At 38.1% G+C, this 21606-nt stretch overlaps 2 protein-coding genes across 9 annotated transcripts; both read left to right on the top strand.

Moving 5' to 3' along the window:
- Nucleotides 1–6: 6 nt before the first annotated feature.
- On the top strand, nucleotides 7–12130 carry ciao2b (cytosolic iron-sulfur assembly component 2B). Of its 7 annotated transcripts, XM_064312617.1 has the most exons (7): nucleotides 7–138; nucleotides 2570–2624; nucleotides 9716–9845; nucleotides 10028–10105; nucleotides 10714–10839; nucleotides 10913–10973; nucleotides 11299–12130. In XM_064312617.1, exons 3-7 carry the CDS (start codon nucleotides 9717–9719, stop codon nucleotides 11412–11414), a joined length of 510 nt encoding a protein of 169 aa, XP_064168687.1. In that variant the 5' UTR covers nucleotides 7–138; nucleotides 2570–2624; nucleotide 9716; the 3' UTR covers nucleotides 11415–12130. The 7 variants fall into 7 exon arrangements, with proteins under 7 accessions (XP_064168687.1, XP_064168690.1, XP_064168685.1 ...); XM_064312620.1 differs by lacking the exon at nucleotides 2570–2624 and having other exon boundaries at nucleotides 44–138; XM_064312615.1 differs by lacking the exons at nucleotides 7–138; nucleotides 2570–2624 and adding an exon at nucleotides 2640–2668 and having other exon boundaries at nucleotides 10928–10973.
- Nucleotides 12131–16927: 4797 nt separating this feature from the next.
- LOC135241863 (GTP-binding protein RAD-like) lies at nucleotides 16928–20207 on the top strand. Of its 2 annotated transcripts, none has more exons than XM_064312605.1 (5): nucleotides 16928–17132; nucleotides 17611–17899; nucleotides 18444–18517; nucleotides 18705–18909; nucleotides 19860–20207. In XM_064312605.1, exons 2-5 carry the CDS (start codon nucleotides 17629–17631, stop codon nucleotides 20135–20137), a joined length of 828 nt encoding a protein of 275 aa, XP_064168675.1. In that variant the 5' UTR covers nucleotides 16928–17132; nucleotides 17611–17628; the 3' UTR covers nucleotides 20138–20207. The 2 variants fall into 2 exon arrangements, with proteins under 2 accessions (XP_064168675.1, XP_064168674.1); XM_064312604.1 differs by having other exon boundaries at nucleotides 16933–17132; nucleotides 17521–17899.
- Nucleotides 20208–21606: the final 1399 nt, after the last annotated feature.

The raw sequence follows: 21606 nt of genomic DNA, 5'->3' as shown, positions 1-21606 counted from the left end.
CGTACCACAACCACTATATTAATGATTTGCAGCGGGTAGTTCCAGGAGGGCGTGACTAAATCAGGAAGGTAACCTCGCCCATAAGCAGGTTAAAGTCTAGGCGCCAAGGGGAAATGGATCCGTACACCTATCAAACAGGTAAGTGGTGTTACTTTCTGTACTCATGGGTTCGTATAGTCAAATTTAGAATCATGTATAATTTGGCCATATACTAATATGTGTGTCTTATTTCGTTTCGATGGTTTTCAAGTGTAGCCTACACTTAATTTCTGACCGATAAAATTGATTGTTTACGGCCAAACGTGTTGTCGATTTGATATGAAAATGAGGCTAAAGTCGGAAGACTTGAAAACCAAAATAGCCGAACCCATCACAACTAGATGAGTCTCCATTAGCCTATAAACTACGTGTTAAATTATGTGGCATGTTCACTTTTATTTGAGTTTTAGTAACACTGATAATAGTATTAACATTTAGCCTATTTACTTGCAACAAGGCTAATCGTCCAAGGAGAAGTTCCATATGTTGGTGATCAAAAGAAAGTGCACACTGGACATCGTCGTATAAAGTGAAGCATTCTAACGAAAGAAGTCGTCAGAACGCAAAATGAACAGAGAAGCTTACGAGTCTCTTTCTGTCTTGCACGTATCGTGGTGTATAGAGCTTCAGAGTGCATAAGCTTGTTATAAAATGTGGGGGTACCTATGCATATAAAATTAAGATGTTACTGAAAGAACGGTCAGTAAGTGGGTGGTGTTTACGCACCTTTCTTTGATTTTTTTTTTCAAACCCCGAAAAAAACGTCTGATGGAGGTGTAGCTGGATTTCCTTCTCTTTCACAAGCCATATCCACCCAGGACATGACCTGTCAAACCCTCGTAAGCGGCTTTAGATACATCCTCAGGTTTGACTGGCTTTCAGTTGCACCGTGCCAAGCAAAGGGAGTGGCACATCTTGCAGCATAAAGTCAGTACAAAACAAAAACAAAACTTGTGCTGAAAATGTTTCGCGTACGTTTGTTTAATGTTCTAGTTATTCTTTAGAACACATTCTTTCGACTTCAGTCATGAAGTGCGTACAGAGACCCTATAATGCCTTTCTTTCATACCGACACACTCAAAGGAACCATTCAGCTCCGTTTTCTGACTACACAACCCAAGATCTTAAAGCCTGTCCTATTCAGGACTGTAAAACGTTATCCAAACCATACCAGCATCGAACGGTGCATGAATGTGATTTGTTACTCCATGATTTTCTGCAATGCTGGTTTGTTATATTTGTGATATGAATATTGAATTAGATACGAGTGTTTCTTTTTTCCTGATTATTGGAAGCATCGTATAATAGCATTTATATAAAATTAAAAGTATTAATTTGAAAGAAATGTCCAAAATAAAAAATAAAAATAATAATAAAATGATTCAAGCTTAATATCCAAACTAGCATTTCCATTGCACTGGGATGTAAAAGATCAAAATAACTTATGATTATATGATTTTTGAAGTGCTGTATTCAATTTACTTAATGCTTAAGTATGCTTAAGAGTACAGCCATTTTCAAACTTCTGCCATCTATTGATTCTTGGATCATTTGCTCTAAAACAATGACCCTCCCTTTCCCTCTTCAAGTCACTCTACATTTATGTAAATGCTATGAGCTCATTCACAGATAATTGGATTAGTTTCTGAATTAGGTCAGTGTTTGCCAGCAGAGGGATGTACAGCAGCCAGTCAAAAGTTAGAAAAAGAAAGAATGGAAATAGTCTCAGAAAATAAAAAACATAACTACCTGAAAATACACAACCAAAGATTATTTGAAATGTCCTGTTTTCAATAACTGCAATTGGCCAGTAGTATAATTCCTGATATGATAGCTTTTGGGATGGCTGCTACCTGCCAAGCTTTGTGCCTACCCAACACCGGGCCCTTTCTGAGGCTCCCTCTTTAATAACTGTGGTATGCTTAAAAATATTTAATTTTGCCCCATCTGAAGTCATTTCTGTACACAGAATTACATGATTAAAGGCCAAACTTGGGACATTTTTCTTTTATAGTGCATGCAACTATGGGGACAACATTGAAAGCAACACTTTAAATGTGAAGTGAAATTAAGGTCTAGAGAAAGTTCAGTTTCTTCCAATGCAAGCCTTTCACTGTTCTTCTGCTACGTTTAGGTTGATCATATTTTATAAATTGCATCTTATTCAGCATCAGTCTTCTGTATGCACAATTCCCTGTAATTAAATTTGTGTCTTTTATTCTAGAAGTTTGTCTGTCTTTCTGACTGTATTATCATTTGTGTTTAATGCATTTTATGTTGGAAATATAATGATGCTCATGTTGTGTTGAATCAGAACAAAGTAAAAGTTACAAAAGACTATTCCTGTTGAAATTGCCTCTACTGGATTATCAAGACAATTATCATGTCCGTAACCCTGTTCTAACCGAAACATTGGATGTTAGTGCCTTTTGTGATAACTGACAAACCAATGACTTCAGATATTTATTGACATTAAATTTTGTTTGAAATGCAATACACAGCCTCTGCATGCTTTCGGTTCACTACACAGGCCAAGGGCAAAACTCCGGAGCTAAACCTAAATAAGACCTACTCTTCACCCTGAGGCAAGTACAAAGAAGAAGCAGTCGCCAACCATGCATTCATTCTGGTAACTGACAGGTGTTGAACTGCTCCCTCGGGCTTAAAACAGCAAATCAAACCTTGCTCTAATTGGTTGGATAAATGCTATTTGGCTATTAGCTTTTGGGTTTTTGGGTCTCTCAGGCTTGAGCTTAAGCACACTAGAATGTTAGAGCCCTCTCATGAATGTTCATTGTCTCTAGCAACTGCTTCTGCATGGTATATTTTTTGCTGTTTTTATTTTTACTTTTGCACAACATATTTTTATATGTAGGGTTTTAATCTGATGCATGTCTGATTTAGTGCAATAATTTGTACCCAGCTAAATGTGAGTATATTACAATACTAGTTCACTTTATAATAGGGACTATAATTGATCCTTTTTAAGCTCAAACTTCTTTATTTGGGAACAATGGTTTCTTTTTTGTTGTTGACAATTCAGAAATATTACTATCAAAAACTACCTCTGCATCATGAACAAATGAGAAATTTTTCATGTACCTTACTATGTGTTACAGAGGTCACACATAAACTGAACGGTCTTTTGTTACTTGACATTGCTTTTATGGTCAGAATACACATTTTAACATTTTTTACTGCATTGAATATCCAATTAAATGCTATCACACTTTCTCTAACAGCAGCAGACCATCTGAACAATCTTGCTTATTATGAGTATGGCTGGTTCTGTGACATTGTGATAACCTGTCTTTTTCATAACCTTGTAGATATCCATTTGCTTATATATCCACATTTTTGTGAAAACGGCTGTTGAACAGTGGCCAGTCCAACAATTATAAGATAAGGCACGTGCAAACTACATGTCCATAATTCCTTAATAACCAACAGTGAAATGATTTGACCTTTTGCTTATTTTCAGTCTTCTGTCCTCTGTCTGTTCAGAGATATCTAGGCTATGGTATGTTGTCTCATTGAGAATTATAATCGTGAACTGTAAAAGAAAACTCCTAATGACATGGTGGGACCTCGTCAAATCACGGGCTGTATCATGTGCCCATTTTGTGACTGAGGATAGTGAGCTGATTGTGCTCTGAGAAATCTTGGTCATCTTCATGCCCAGCCATTACTTTCGCTTTAACGCTTCCATGTTGAAATATTTGCCTTTGTTTCTTCTCCTCTCAAAAAGTTCTTGTTTATCATTCTTTTGGTATAGGATGGGATTCTTTTTCTCTCAAGGATTACTCTCCTTCCTACCCCAGGAAAGGCAAACGTGTAGCATTTGTAGAGTACACATTGTAGTAGCACGTAATTGCGAGCAAAGTCTGTGACCACAGCCAAAACTCCCTTCCCAGGAGTTCCCAGAAGTGGGTGGTTATTTATTTTCTGCTAGGGTTAGGCACTAAGATCATGGTAGGTTGCCAGAATGCATAGTTATCTGTACTTTGTGTTGTAATTTCCTCTACAAACATTGCCTTATGTACAACCAAAATGCTGCTGGCCAATCATATCTAATCAGCATTATTTATATCTACAGCATGATTATTTACACAATATCTGAATACATTTTTAGTGTGTATCTTCATTGTCTTGACAAGTTTATTGAGCTATCTAGGGATCTTTATTTTACTGATCACATTTACATAATTTATACAACCCCTAAAATGTGGACACTACTTAATCTTTAATAAATTTCAAACCTCCAGTGACTATGCATCATATGACCTGTTACAAAAGAGGTTTTAATTTAGAGGTTTTAGTTCTGGATTTCCACAGTAGGTGAACGCATGCAGAGGCCAATATTAGTTTCTTTATATTGTCAATTTCTTGTTTCATTCTATGCATTCCGTTGTTTGCCTGTGTGCTAGGGGCAGTATTTTCTGAGGTTCCATTGTGAGTTTTCCCCTCTTCTCCTGTGTAAAATATTCAGTTACTATAGTTGGTGAAAATGTGATTAAAACCAAGAAATATAAAAACTAGGTTGTTTTTGTGTTAGGAGGTTCATATGACCAGAGTTATCATCTGGAGCTCATGTTTTTAGCGCCTGATTTGATTACATCATCTGGTCCTTCTGTCCATTGTGGTCTCTGGTAAAAGAACACTTTGAGAAATATTCAAATTCAAAAGCGCATGAAAACATGAACTTGGCTTTGTTAATGGCTATGAACTTCAGAAACTCATTTGAATATAAGCATGGGAAATGGTGTGGGGTGTTTCAAGATAGCTTATAGCTTTTCCATAAGCTGTCTTGAAACTGCATCCAGTATTATGCAGTTTATTCTATAGAACCTCACATAGATGGGGTTTCCTAACAGCAATCGCCATTAATTTTATTCCCACCACTTTGACTAGATTACGTTACATTACATTACATTACAGGCATTTGGCAGACGCTCTTATCCAGAGGGACGTACAACAAAGTGTATAACCATAACCAGGAACAAGTATGCCGAAAACCTTAGAGAGAAGTACCGGTCCAAGTGCAGGGAACAACCGCATAGTTCAACTTGGACCCTGAAGGTTAAACTGATTAACACTAACACAAACGAGAACAGCAACAACGCAGTCTATGCAAAAATACAAGCAGTAGTTAAGACAGGTGCATTAACTAAGTCACCTACGAAACAGCTACCGAATGATGAGTTGTATTTCATGATTTGATTTGGTTATAGACAAACATAAGCATACGATAAACAGAGCCAGTAAGAAGGCAAGACCTTGTAGTGTGTTCACTGGTTGTTTTCTGGAATGTATCTGTATTCTGCAAAACTACAGAAAGACGCCCTGGTTGGACAACTTGGTTTCTGTGACAGATTTTTTGTCATGCCCTGTGCTTCTCAGCGTAAAGGTTCTGCTACTGCTCCAGGAGGTCTGAAGGGGGAACTCGAATCTCAGGTTTAGCAAAGTGGGGTGCCCTCAGGGGTGGGGGATGGAGGGCTTCCTCATGACCAACATAGTGGGAATGACATGACAAACAGATAAAAACATCACTCATCACATGACCCAGTTGTTCCTGGGATAAAGGTCCTCAACACTGGAAATGCAGCATTAGAGCTCCCATGTGTGGAGTTCACCCTGAGCTGTCCTTCAGCATACCCTGTAGCACACTGCCGAAGTCCATTCTGTCCACGAGTGCTGCTGTTTGTTTACAGGAAATAAACTCCTTTGCCACTTCTTTTGTTTGGCAGTGAGTGCTGAGGTACATTATCTTGGGATTCCCAGCTCAGCACAATCCACGGTGATGAAAATGGTAGTTGTTATCCCTGGGGCAGGGTCAGCACTTATCCCAGTAAAGTTCAGCCACACCTATATCCTGAATACCTTTGTCAGAGAAAAACTTTAATTGCTGCTGTTGACACCATGGGTCTTCCATGTATATTGGGTAAATAGCTGGGTAAGTGCCACTGCATCTAATCCCTCTGTTTGTGCAGATAAATACAGACTTTATCTTGACTCTAGAATATGTGAAGCATAACTACTGTGAGGGTCTTTTAAGGCATGATGCACAGTATCATGTGATTCTTGATGGTTGTAGACCAAATCAATGAGATTACGTGGATAGCTGGATGGAAATGGGAGATTTCCCGACCCATATACTTCTGAAGGTTTTGAATACCTCACTAAATTGTAAATGGGAGAGTACATACCATAACACTGTTGTCTATATTAGGGGTAAACAATACCATTCAATCTTCATCGGGAAGTAAATAATTTTAGCTTCCGAAAGAAGGTAATAAAGAGAAGCATAACTTACAATTGGGTAGTCACAATGGGCATTTGCTTTTAGAAATCTTTCCTGACAAATTTTAGTTTTTAAAAATTATTTTATAAGACCCAAAACACAAGTAGTGATGCTGTTGAAAATTCTAACCTAACCTAACTTCATCATCCATTTGTACTTGGGTTTTTTTTAATTTATTGATAAACCTTGCTAGGAAGTTGCTGACACAATGAACTACATCTATCTCCTATTATAACAGTGTTTTCCAGGCTGTGTGGATAGGTGATTTCTGTCGGTCATGAATAACACAAAACTCAACTCAATTAAATTTTATTTGTATGGCGCTTTTTACAAAGAACAGTCACAAAGAAGCTTTACAGGTTAGCTGGTCAGAGCAAATGGCACAAACACCAGTACTGAATGCTCAAATGGCAAACACCTGAGGTAAAAACTCCCAGAAGGGGAAAAAAAACCCTAAAAATGGTGGCGAGAAAGAACTCCCCAATGCAAAGAAATCTTGGGAGGAACCCGACTATAGAGGGGGAGCCCATCCTCCTCTGGCTGGCCTGGTGTAAAGCAGAAGCAGGAATCTGCTCATTGCCAAACACAAACAAACAAACATGCTACAACAAAGGATCAGGTTGTGCCATTCATTATTTTGAAAACCATTTCCTGTAAACAGTACTAAATAATAGCAAACAATAGCAACTGATGGCAAATTCACCTATAAGACACTTTATTAATGTGAAATCTGGAAACTGATCTGGCTGGGAGAGTAAAATGAAAACCATAATATTAAACCTCAAATATTAAAATTCTGCATAGTACCACATGGTGTCACTGCCACAGTATCTTACTATACATTGTTTGCCAGTTCCTTGAAGCACTGCCCCCATTTGGTTGCATACTCATAGTCTCGGTCAGCTACAGAGGTGGAGGAGTTAAGAGAGTTTGGGAGCCAGCGAGTATGGGGGAACAGTAGGGTTATTGTCCACAGGCATCAGATTCAGGCAAAGCTGGGAGCAGTAGAACATAGTTGTACTTTTCCAACATAAAGTCTGGGAAACTTTGATTAATGCTGGTACTGGAGTATTTTCAGAGCCCTTGGATTTATTTCACCCTGAAACATGGGGATACTCGGAAATACTGAGTTTCTACTGTAAGGGGAATATTACAAGAGATGGCTACTATAGTTTATCTTTGACGTTGTGGGGAAAAAGCGGTACTACAGTACATATCCTGAATATCTGCTTATCTGATCTGAGTGTCCTTAACAGGAAGTGTTTAATAAAGTTGTTCAAAAGATACAGAGTGCAAATACACAGAACAGACCACCCCCCCCCCTTTCCTACACACACACACACACACACACACACAGTAGGGGACCTTGACTACTTTCCCAGTTTCGTCCATTTTATGTGAATTAATACCAAAGACGCTGGTGATATCTCCATAATGGTGGCTTTGACTCCTCTGGCTTCTTTTTACTCCAGAGACTGAGCTCTGATGCTGCACTAAATAAAGCTGCTGTGTATCCCCAACAAAATGAAGACATTATGCACACAGAACCTAATTACAGAATTATCATTTATCATCAATAATAATATTGAGTTAATATCAAATTGATCCCAATCTACCACTGTAGCTGCCATATGAATCAGAAATGCATTAATCCCCACACCATAAATCACTGGTCAATAGTGTCATTTATAATGATAAATTATATGATACCTGTGGTATTTGTGTTAATGTTCTAAGGTCCACAGCACATGTATAAAGGGCCATCATGTCCATGCTTATAAGGATAACAAAGTTTGTTTACAAGTTATGTTCCCAAAGCATTGATAATACCTTGGAAGTGTTTTCATATATCTGTACTCTGGAATGCAAACAAGTCATGACCTTCAAATCTGCCAGCTTGAGAGTATCTAAAGCAGGGCTGCCCAAACCCGTTACTGGAGGTCTGCTGTCTTGTGGGCTTTCACTTCAATCCTAACAAAGCACACCTCATTCAACAGCTAGAGCCCTGTTTGAGCTGCTAATTAGTAGAATCAGGTGTGGCAAATCATGGTTGAAATGAAAACCTACAGGACAGTAGAACACCAGGAACAGGGTCAGACATCTCTGATCTAAGGTGATAAATTCTTTATCAATCAATCAAATAAATACATGAGGCTTGAATTGAGCACTTCTCACTGGAGCCAACTTGGGCAGTTGGATACCAGCTGGAATACTGTTTCCTACTTGCAAATGTTTTGTTGCTTTAGAGCCAGGGTCTGCAACCCTGGTCCCCCAGAGCCATAGGCTCTGCTGGTTTCCATTGTTACTCTGCACAATTAATCAGTTAGAGCAGTCGCTTACAGTTAACTAATCTCACCTGCATACTTGTGTCTGAGCATGGTGCAAGGTGAAAACAAAAAGAACAGCAGATCTTGTGGATCCCCAAGACCAGGATTGCAGACCCCTGCACTATGCAGATTACAAGAAATACATTTTCACAGTCATTGCCAGCAATGTCTACACATGTTAACCTATGTTTATTTTTTATTTTATTTTTATTTAACCAGGAAAACCCCATTAAGATTGAAATCTCTTTTGCAAGGGGGACCTGACATGAAACACAGTTACCCAACAAGACTTACACCTAAATGTACAAACATCAAATGGGGAATGAGACAGAGTGTAACAATAATTAAAAGTACAGAAGAGATTAAGAGCAGGAGCATACTTTGGTCACAGAGTCATGAATTGTATGTTTAAAGTCCACAATTTAAATTAATTTGTCAAGTTTAAAATGCTTTTGCAGATTGTTCCAACTATAAGGTGCAAAGTATCTGAAACCCATCTTACCAAATTCAGTAGTGGGACCAGGGACTTTAAAGAGTATCAAGTCCCTAGAGAGGTGATAACTATGTGAATTTCTAATTAGCAGAAGGCTGAGGTAGGAAGGGAGTAGACCAATTATTGTTTTGTAGATGAATATATACCAGTGGGTCAATCTGCGCAGATGTAAAGAAGTTAACCCAGATCATTCATATAGGAGACAATGATGGGTTAGATATTTTGCACCTGTTATGAACGTTTATTAACATGAACGAGAACAATTAATGGGCTACCCCTATTCATTTTCCTTTTTTGATGGGCTCAAACAAATTTTATAGTTTTAATTTTACAACATTATTAGTTCCCCGAGTCACCCTGACTATGAGTATTTTCTTAACTTAACTCCGGAAGTAGGCTGTTTTGACGTACTGGTCTCTGATAGGTCAGTGATTTGACGGCCATGAGAACTGTAGAAGGTCCGCCATAACAGTTAGCATTGCTAACTAAGCTATACCACGAAACGTTAACCTAATAGGCTATAATACATAGAATAGCCAGTTTTTCCCTGTTAAGGATGTCGGGAGGAACGCAGTTAGACAACGAGAATCCCCAGATCTTCCAACGATCAGGAGAAAGACTTTGGACAGCAGAGGACGAGGACGAAGACATTGCTGATCCAATTGACGACAGGGAAATCTTTGATATCCTTGGTTACAATATAGCTAACGTTTGCTGCAATGAGTGTCTGGTTAGTTAACGTTAACAAAGTAATAAACGCACATGGCGTTTTACACGCTGACTGTAAGCGCCAGAATGAATCTAACTATCAAGCTAATTGTGAAGAACACTAGCCAAGTGTTGGTTGTCCTTAATTTTTAGTTACATCTTATTAGATCCATCAATGATCCTGAGCACCCGCTGTCTCTTGAAGACCTAAATGTTGTAGAACAAATGAGAGTCCACGTGAGTTGCTTTTTTGTATTTGGAGTACCTAATTGTGCCGATGTTAGGTAGCCTACCCATATTGTGTGTATGCATGTGACTCGTAAACAATTTTACGGACGATACAGCTTAATAACATAAGCAACAGTATAGCTAACTAACTACGTCTGTCTTGTCATATTCATCCAGTAACTTTGGTTAGGCGCATTGTTTTTGGGTAGGTGGAACTGGAGCTTATACATTGATAACTATACTTTACACTGGTTTTCGTAATATTGATCACATAAGTTTTTTTTTTGTTTTTTTTTTTTAAAACCCAGTGCATAAGTGTGTGAAGTTTGGGGACCTTCGACCCGGGAATAGGAGTTATACTGAACTTGCCGTCTAAAACGCTGGCAATCGGTACAACGGCTGTCACTGAAATGCGTGAGATCGTGGAGACGCGTGCTCCTCACGCATAAGCTATAGAGCTATAATCCTTATGCAATGATGCCCCTAACCTCTTGCGTGTGACACTTTCTCTTGCGGACAAACGGCTAGCGTATAGCCTGCTATAACACTTTCATTAGCATAACTGCAAAAGGGTGAGTATTAAAGGATGTAATGAAATTGTGCGTTCTTCCGAACAGGTTAGAGACCCGGAGAGTACGGTTACTGTGGAATTCACTCCCACCATTCCTCATTGTAGCATGGCTACCCTGATTGGTCTTTCCATAAAAGTTAAATTGCTGAGGTCACTACCCAGCAGATTTAAGGTTAGTGAAGCATTGAACATACCCAATTATTATGTGTTTTATTGATTGAGTATGGTCTGCGTTACTTTTGTAGTTCTGTCTTTCTCAGATTGATGTGCATATAACTCCTGGCACCCATGCCTCTGAGGATGCAGGTAAATTACAACCCTGCCTTCCTTACCCATCCAATCACATTTTCAGCTAAATTAAACTCAAAGAATCAAATCATTTAAAACAAGTAATGTAAATCCATGATGAATACTTCAGAACATCTTACCTACAACATTACTGTGCAAATTAATGTGAGAATAGAGATTGAAGTATTTTGGTGTAAAAAGTTTTATGTGATCAGTATTCATGTTTATCACTTTACGTTACTGAATGTAAAGATAATGTCCTTTGATTATACCACTTCCTTATTAATAATCACCTAAAGGAGAACTCACACTGACATGCAAATCACACTTTTTATTTTTGCAGTTAATAAGCAGCTGGCAGACAAAGAGAGAGTGGCTGCAGCTTTGGAGAACGCTCAACTCCTGGAGGTGGTGAACCAGTGCTTGGCTTCCAAACTTCCAGCTAATTTAATGCCTTAGCAAAATCAATGTCACAAGATTCCAGAGATAAGGGATGGTTAATGGTATGAATGACCTCGACCATGTTGCGTTTTATGGGGAAGCATAGTAGATGATGGTGGTTAATGATTTGTAATGTGCACTTTTGTACCAGTATGGTATGCTTTTTACATTAACTTTTGTACATGTTCTTACATTTGTTTTCACTTGGATTGTGCACTTTCCTACTGAAGTACAGATGGTAAAAGAAAGAGCTGTATAACAGTAAGGTCTGACAACTACTTTTGCACCACCCACTATTATCACTGCTTGTTTCAGCTCTGTTTATACAGATGATGCTAACTGCTTGCAGCTTCTAAAGGTTGATGGATGGAGGTGTCATTGGCATTGTCTTTTTCAAATTGATTAAACAGCATGTTGAGGTAATTTCAAGGCACTCCCATATTTGTGATGGGGTGGGGCTCAGATTCACAGAATGGGGTGGAACAAAAAGACCCTGGAGGAGGAGGTGTGAGTGGGGAGGCTGACATGTCTCCGGTATCGGGCATTGTGGCTGGACTGGGGTCTTTCACCCGAGAAAGACTCCGGTTCAGAGAGCTCTGGGGGTGAGTGGAGTAATGGGACAGTATAGAAGTGACCTTTCCACCTTTTACCTCCTGCCTACATTCTGGAACTGTGCTGAAACACAAGCAGGGATTATTTTAACATTTTTAATAAATACATGCTTTTTAGACTGAGTCCTATTCTGTTTGTTTTGTTGTTGCCAATGTATTCAACTGCAAATGAGTGAACTACCCATTTACAAAGCAGTTTGCAAAGCTCTCTAATCAAGCACTTAAGCATACATGTACAGTTAAACCCAGAGGTTTTAACCTGTTTAAAATGTCAGATGCGAGATCTGGATCGCTAATGAAACAAAAATATTTGCTTGCTTTTAATAGGCAGAATGCTGTGTATGCTTTTTTGAGCATTACCAAGAGACCATGAAACGTGTTCATATTTCAATTAAGGTATTAAAATGCCTAAGGATCAAGTGCTGCAGGTAGGCAGCCTTAAAACATTCAAGTAGATGTAATAATGAGGACTTATTTATGTACATTTTACTACCATTATAATTATCTTAATGTTGAATGTTACTGAATGTGAATAAGTTAAAATGATGTGTTGGTTCTTCAAAAGCAAACATCTATTAAAATGGATGACTCTGAGTGTAATGCCAAGCAAGTTAATGAATGCATTTATTATGATGCAAAGTCAAGCAGCTATAGAGGTGCATGTTGTTAGATTGTTCCTGATACTTGGTAATTCATGATGTAAACAACTTCAAATAGACATATTAATGCTGTTACGTAAATGACAGTCAATGAGTATGACTAGCACACCCATTTAAAATGTCTTAAATTTATTTAAAGAAATCCACATTCTGTTACCAAACTAGGGATTTCAGCATAGATTCATGTTTGCTGTATGTGGTTAATTCTGGACTAAACTGGAAGTGTCCATGCTGTTGTGAGAGGCAATGGTGTGCTGCCATTGTGGTTGAAATGCCTCATTCCTTCCTACTTGATGTCGTGAGCAGAGTGGCGCAGCGGAAGCGTGCTGGGCCCATAACCCAGAGGTCGATGGATCGAAACCATCCTCTGCTAAGTGTTTTAAAACAAGCTGTATGTTTTGGAAAAATTAAGTAATTACAATGTACAAAGTTAATATGTATTGTATTTGGATTAACGAAAAATAGAGTAGTCGTGGAATGCTACTCAAATACCTGATTAAATCAAAATAAGGAAATTTATTCATTAGAAAATATTTAAAGAACAGGCATGTAAAATTTAATTAAGAATTAACTTCTCTGGACAAATTCTATTTTCAGAAATATGTCATAAAGCAGTAAATATTGCATCATCCTTGTGTGAACTTATTCACAAGGTAGTGGTTTCTACTGACTCCTACTGGACATTTTTTAACAGTGCAGTTTATGATTAACAACAAGGTCTTTGTTCATACATTTACAGTGGAAACTGTCCACACACCTCTAATGTCTATTTTCTTGCTGTATTGAGACATGTTCATACATCTCCATGTTATTTTTTAAAACCCCTAAAAACAACTGCTAACCAACTTTAGGATATTTTCACCTCATATACCAGTGATGGGAATTAAATTCTTCAAGGGCCATGTATGCCATTAGGTACTGTTTCAATTAGCCAATTGGCACACTGATAGTTTAGACTACAGTAAAATAAGTAAGGGAATAAGAACAGTTGACATTCATGAATTTGTGAACAGTCAGGCTAATTAAATAATTAGGAGCAAATTTTGGCATGCAATCTAGAAACAGACAGGGCCCTCATTTCCCACCCCTGACATTGTTGTAGCATTTCACAAGACCCTTGACATTGTTAGTTACAGATATGAAATATGATATAATAAAGCCGGCTAAATGACTCAAAAAGCCACAGTGCACATTTTTATCAGCAGGCTTTATATTGCTGATGCAGTGAGCCCTACAGTTACCTTAATGCTGCTCAAAGGATAAATTGTGAGTGCAATCTTCAGTGCAGGAATAAATCTTGAGTATGGGACGTAGGTCAGCAAAGACAGCCTTTTTCAAGGAGTAGCAGTTACCTGATGAAAGCATGGCCCAGTTCAGGGCAGGAAAGGAAGTTGAGAAATTAATTAAATAATTAGGAGCAGATTTCTTTGTTCAATGATGTTCAGATTTCTTTGTTCAATGATGTCTATTAATCTGTACCGTTCTAAAAGATGTAATATAAGTATGTACTCTATGGTTGTTCACCTATTAATTTTGACAGGCATGGGATGTGTATAGACCTGGAGCCTGTAACACAAAGCAGGTAAACAGAGTTGTTCTGGACATTACTCAGTGTAGTTATCCGGCTAACTCAGTAATTCTGCTTCGTGATACAGGCCCCTGGTGTACCAGATATGTTTCAGATTTTTGCTCCATCTATGCCCATATCTTTATAACTGTATATGTACTTAACATATCAGCGTAACATTAGGCTTTGTGAACACAGCATATCCCCATGAAAACTTGTGCTCACACTGTTAATAATTGATCAAACTGTCCAATAAAGCTCAGATGGAACAAAAACCAAAAGCTTTTCTGGCACTTCTGTTCACAGCTTGAGTTCATGCAGAATATGGATCCTTCATGAAGAACTTTTGGAAAGTTTCAGTTGGTTTAAACCATCTTGTTCTATATTTTGTATGAAAGCCTGAACAAACGTAAACTGACAGTTGAATGTCAGGGTATTTTGAGTGATTTGATCTGTTAGGGCAATAGTGTTAATTATACAATAAATGTGCATATATTTAATTATTCCCTGTCAGAGGTTTCTTCCAATTACAAATCTCAAGCTGCAAAAATGCAGCCATTGGCCCTCCTCATCAATAATTCACAGCAGATTCTGTTTCTTTGACCTGTAACCAAAGACTTTTCCAATGTAGTTTCTTTTTGCACATTTAAAGATCGTTTTGCGTTACCAGATAATGTTTTCTTTTCCATTTTTTTCTGACCAAAAATAGAGAATGTATTTCTGGACTGCTATTTCTAGCAGACCATCATCAATAAATAAAGAACCATCCCACAGTGTATTCCCAGAGGTTAAGTATAAATAAATAATGCACAGTCTGCTGATACAATATATGCTTGCTTTGTCTACAACATAATACAGTAAAATAAATGGATTTGTGCTGATAGAAAGTTGGGAAAGTTTTATATAGGGTGCACAGTATGATGTGCTGATGAGCCTCTCCATCTAGGCTGCACACAGGCATGAGAGGCATGAATCAGTGGGCTGCCTCATTGCAACTGTTCCTTTAGCTCTGATCAGTTAATGCTCAGATGTTCCTGGTCATCCTCTGTACATAAAACAAAGTTTGTTCCTGTATAATTGGCATCACATTCTGGAGATGTTATTCGTACAATAAAAATTTCCCATGCTGCAACCTTGGTTTTTTGGTATAGAGTGCTGCAAGTTTTAGCTACCATGCTAAATGTGGATAAGTTCCATTCAACACATGTTCATCATACCAGACCTGCCTTTCACTGCATACTGTAAGAGGCAAAGTGAACATATACTCTGTAATGGACTTGGTTTGTCTGAGCCTGACTACAGCTGAGAACCCTAATGCAGACATCTGAAAGGGAACAACATTTCTGTACTTTCAACAAAGCGAACAACTACTGCTGTTACAGTTATGACAGTTGGTACAGTATAAAAGCATCTAATTTTGACGCGTAATCACACCAGATATTGTTTTTTAAATTATTATTATTATTATTATTTTTAGAAATGTACCTGTATACTTTATTAAATCAAATGAGTCTCGTACTTAAAGTAGTGTAGGCACGTTTTACAGCAGATACAGGACATCCACGAGCTTAAATCTGTATTTTGCAATATATTTTTGCGAAAATAGTGCTATTTTACATCTTCAGTGTAGCGTAGGCTACTTTCCTGTTTTGATACGAAGCGTTGCGTTAATGGAATCTTGATTTTACACCCACCAGATGGCGCTACCTCGTTGTGCCTATCGTTCTATTTTATACATCTTCGCGAACAAGATTAAGCCGTTCTGAAGCTAACTGTTTTTATGCTATATAGTATTTATTTTCAAACAGATGTGTTTTCGTGGGGTTTCCTCTTGTGTGAGTTACACCCAGAAGAGAATGTATCATGTTTTCATTCATCAAAAATAATATATCTTGAGGGAACACGAATATTAGCCTACTGCAGATAGGTTAGGCTTCTTCTTCAATATTCAATATAGATCAGTTCTAAGTAGCTTTTCTTTATGTATCCATTCATTTGAAACTGTAGGCTACCTTTCACGACCCTCGTTACTTGATCCCTGGCACTGGGTACTGAGGTTAAAGTGTTGGGCTTATTTGTATTCCAATTGATTTTTTGACTCATCTCTAACATGACCACACGACGGCTAAAATATATTTTACCCGGGCATAAATTCTCTTTGTATTTATCACCCCAAGAACATAGTCTCTTCGAATATGGCAGTTGGCTCCAATTCGCCACTAGGGTGAAATTCAAGGGTTCGCACAAAATAACATAATCAATAACATAACAATCAATTCTTAATAGGTCTGAGACATCCAATGTATAGTTAACCCGTGTCCTGAAAAATGATAAAATATCGTTTTTAATTGATTTCTGCATAATTTAATACAAATGTTTTCCGGATACTTTTAGTTAATAGGATTAACCTCAATTTTGGCTGTTGTGAGACTAGGTCGTGCGTTTTATCAAAAGCCCCTTGCTATTCAATAATGGTCCATAAAACCTTGCTTTCTGAACTCTTCACTGAAGAATTATGAAAGCGAATTACATCAGGCTTGTAGGAGATGCGTGGGAGGGGAGACCCCCGTCGCCGCCCGCGATCAGCGTTGAATCACGTTGTGAGGCAGACAGGGATTCCGATGTGCCCTCCCTCCCCAGCTGATGCTACTACACTAAAGCGAGCCATGACAGCCAGGCAAACCCTGCCTCGGAATGACGTCAGTTTGCTGGCAGATAAATAAGGGGACCCGAGTCTTTGAAAGCAAACCGAAAACCACTGTGGAAGAGCGCATATACCGTAAAGGATTCTGACACTTTGTAACAGGAGCTTTAACATCGTTATCCCCCGCGAAAGAGGCTACACAAAGGGACAGGATTTCGAAAGGAAAAGCTTGGAATTGGACTTGGAATTTGAAATGTAGGTTTACGCGTGGAACAAAATATTTCATAGTTTCAGTGATATTTATGTGTTGTTGAAATTTTTCCTTAAAACACCGTCTTACCATATATTATATAGACTATGTAGAGTGATTCATTTTGTTAAAAGGTATTTACCAAAACTTATAATCTGAGCATGTATCCAAACGTTTTTTTATTTTATTTTTTATTTCAAACGTGCCTGGCTGGTTTGGACAATACTGGTACATTACTGAATATTTCTAGCATAAATGAGGCTAATAATAACAACAACAACAACAACAACAACAACAACAATAATAATAATAATAATAATAATAATAATAATAATAATAATAATAAAACATTAATTTCGGTAGACTGTTGTTAATTACGCCTGTAAATTTCAGATATCTGGAAACATGACTCTGAACAAAGGTGACAAATTGCGGAACATGGACAAAAGACGAGGTAGCATACCGTTTCCCGTCCACCTGCAGACCCTGCATCGAAGGAGCATGCCAGTGGATGACCGAGAGCTGCACTCTACAATGCCCTCAGCAGAAACGGGAGAGCTGGCGAGCCTTATGCGTTGCACGTCCTACAGCCCCTGTGACCAGCACCGAGATAGCTGCGTGTCAGACTCTTCCGACTCTATCATCTCCTCAGGCAGCGACTCCGAGGGACAGGCTCACAAGGTGGTTCTCCTGGGCGAACATGGCGTTGGAAAATCAAGTTTGGCACGTATATTCGGCGGAGTTGAAGAGTGTCACGACTGCGATGAAGCAGGTGAAGGGGGGAGGGTGGAGGCGACTAAAATGTTGAAGCCTGCTTGTTAGTTTGAATTATAATTTTAAAAATCACAATGAAACCCATGTTAAAAAATTAATTAATTAATTTAAAAGTCACATTAAATTATCTCAGGGGTTAATGTGTGACATTTGTAACTAGAAAATAAAAATGAAAAAATGGCATAGATATCATTTGAATATGAAAATTGTATCATTTTAGCTCTATAGCATTACAATTTATGAGTTGCCTCTTTGGTAAACCCGTATATGACAGGTTATATCATGTGCATTGATGATTGATTTAATCAATTTATTTCAAGGGGTGACCATCTCTTAGTTCAGATAGCAGCATTCATGTTTCACTGCAGTGATAAAAAAATGTGTGAAGTACAATATCTAAAGGAGGTGTACAACTGAAGAAAATAATGTGCTGTGCTCTGTAAAAGTGTTATTACGGGTGCTAAATGTGTGTCACTTTAGAGCCTTGATGCTTTTCTTGCTTTTTAGTCTGGTGTATTGATCATCTGCTGCTTCTGTTTCAGGAAACACATATGACAGATCAGTCATTGTTGATGACGAGGAGGCTTCTATTATTTTGTATGACATATGGGAACAGGTGAGCAGGATCTATAATGCCATACATTCTGGCTGTGATTAGATATTTAATTATCTTATAGAAGTATTTGCTATATATTTGGATAAAATGTAATTTTGTCACACAGTATAATTTCATGTAGCTCTAAGAGCCTACATTGTTGGAACACCAGTAGTGAGAAGTGTTTTTCTTTGCTGTGATGCCATAGGATAACAGCCAATGGCTGAGGGAGCAGTGCATGCGGATGGGCGATGCTTACATCATCGTGTATTCAGTAACGGACAAGGCCAGCTTTGAGAAGGCCTCTGAGCTGCGCATACAGCTGCGCAGGGCCAGGCAGTCTGAGAACATTCCCATTATACTAGTGGGGAACAAGAGCGATCTTGTGCGGTCCAGAGAGGTCACAGTGGAGGGTGAGCACCTTTTCCTTCATCACATCCCTTGGAAAATGTGTGCTATAGCAACACATTAGATATACACTAGATGGAAGATGCAGCTAATTTATGCTCTGAATGCAGAATTCTGCAGAACACTTTCTAAACATCCACAGAAAAACACCATACAATGCATACAGGGCTGACTTAGGATGATTTCCATTGGCTATAAACATATTAAAAGGGCTCTCAAATTCTGGATGCATCTCAAATCAAATCCCAAAACAACGCTGCAGTTTCATGTGCTTCAAACCCAAAAGTTGAGCCTTGGAAATACTCTGCTAAGTCAGCTGGTCTTGAGACTAACTAATCATCTCACACCTAACAATAATACATCTAAGACCAGCACTGCTTCACAAACATACCAACATAATTGAGAATGCGTGGTCACTGTACAACAGGCGAGGTTGAAACTGAGGTACACTTCTATCTAAAATTCCATAAATATGACAATATCAGGGAAAATATTTTAAGAAAGTTAAAAAATCATGCCTCCAACTTCCTAAATCTAGAGGAGAGCAATTACCAATAGTCCTGGAGAGGGACCAACAGCACATACCGCAGTAAAATACATGTTTGAATGTAATACACTCAGAGATAGTGAGTGACAAAACAAACATCATCACACAATACTATAGTTAACAAACACAAATGCACGTTCATACACTCACATACACACACACAGTGACATGCATGCATACACACACACACACACACAAACACACACACACACACTCAAACACTTACGCATACTTAGGCTGTTCTTATTGTGTAGATGTGTTATTATTATTACTGTATATATAATATAGATATTATTCTTTCTTTGTTATCTGATGTCTCACATGTTCCTTGCCATGCTTTGGCAATACAAATGCAAATTTTATGTATGCTTATATACCTCTATACTTTCCTTGTTTTCTCCTTCACAGAGGGAAGAGCTTGCGCTGTGGTGTTTGACTGCAAGTTTATTGAGACGTCGGCCTCGCTGCACCACAACGTTCGGGACCTCTTCGAGGGCATCGTCCGGCAGATACGCCTGCGCAAAGACAGCAAAGAGGACAACGCCAGGCGGCAGGCCAACAACAAGAGGCGGGAAAGCATCAGCAAGAAGGCCAAACGCTTCCTGGGCCGGATGGTGGCTAAGAAGAACAAAAAGATGGCCTTTCGGCAGAAGTCCAAGTCCTGTCATGACCTCTCAGTCCTCTGAGAAGTCAAAACGTTTTGCCCCCCCCCCCCCCGAAGACCAGAAGCTGTGTGTCACAGGCTTGAGTTTTCAACACTAACCCAAGGACTGAAAGAACTGTACATACATTTATTTACATTTTTTAAAATTGTAAATTGAGAGGATTGTATTGAGAAAAATGCCATGACAATTTGGTGATGATGAATCTGCATGAGGCTTTCTAAATTTCACCATTTTTTCTTTTTTTAAATCTGCCTTAAAATAAAATGTTTGGCTTGTGTTTTTAGAGAGTTACAGTGCAAAATCACATCCTAATAATTAGGTGGACATAGTATTGCCTTGGCAGTGAAGGAAGTATGGTATTGTGTTACTGTATATTCTATTTGATGGAACATTTAGCACACACCATACTACAGAGTGCGCAGAAAAACAAACAGGGAGCATTGTTACAGAAACTTTTATAGAAAGGGTTGTAAAAATGTTATTTAAAGCACTTTGTGTAAGATCACCATTTATGTGTCATCTGGAAGCATATTTACTTGAAAATGAGTACGCTGGTTCGTACAGTACTTTGGCTAAGATACAGAGACATAAGTGGGTGGGAGGCAGTGAGGATTAAAATGAAAAAAGAACGTATTCTTATTTTGTCCTGGGATTCACACTACAGATGTAAATGAATGAACAGAAGCAATAAGTTATATTTGTGTCGTGAATTTGCATTGTTTAGACATTGTTTGTTTCTTAAAACTATGTTATTTCATTTTAGTAGTTCATAATTTTATGTTTACATTCATATTTTGTAATAAAAAACAAAATCAAAACAAATGTGTTAAATCCATAATTTGTAATATGTTTTATGGATGGAATGGAGCAGCTTCAGTCATTGAAGTAACCCAAGGTTTTGCAAAGGTACCAAGATGGTCTGAGGAGGAGAAGGAACAAGAAAGTACATCTGTCGCCCTAAACCCAGACTACTGCTAATCATAAATTAATGATGCACTGTCATCTTGTTCTTCTTATTCTTTTTCTTCTTCTTATTATTATTAGTAGTACTACTCGTAACTAATTGGGTATGCAGTTTATACATGTAGTTTGTACTTGCCGATTTTTTTCCCCATTTTATATTATTCTAATTGACTACATTATTAATTGTCTGATTAAAAATTTACATAGCACTGTGAATTTTAAAAACACCAGATGTGTCATATAAAAATATTCACAAATTAATCAAATACAGAGGCTATATTTTTAAGACTAGATGTATGCTCCAATTACTAATGACTTGAGCCACTGATCTCAGGAAATTGTATTAAACCTTAGGAGACATTTTTGGTTTCTTTATTTATGAAGTGGTTATGTACTGTTACTGTTTTTCCTCTTGCTTACTTTTTCTCATCTCAAAGAGCCATCATGTTATTATGTTTTAAAAAGCATCACAGAGATTGCTCCGCTAATATGAGTATCTTCTTGTTCAGTGAGCCTGAATTCATGAA

Source organism: Anguilla rostrata, chromosome 16 (genome assembly GCF_018555375.3).
Source record: "Anguilla rostrata isolate EN2019 chromosome 16, ASM1855537v3, whole genome shotgun sequence".
Classification (NCBI taxonomy): Eukaryota; Metazoa; Chordata; class Actinopteri; order Anguilliformes; family Anguillidae; genus Anguilla; species Anguilla rostrata.
This window is presented reverse-complemented; position numbering and strand designations above follow the sequence as displayed.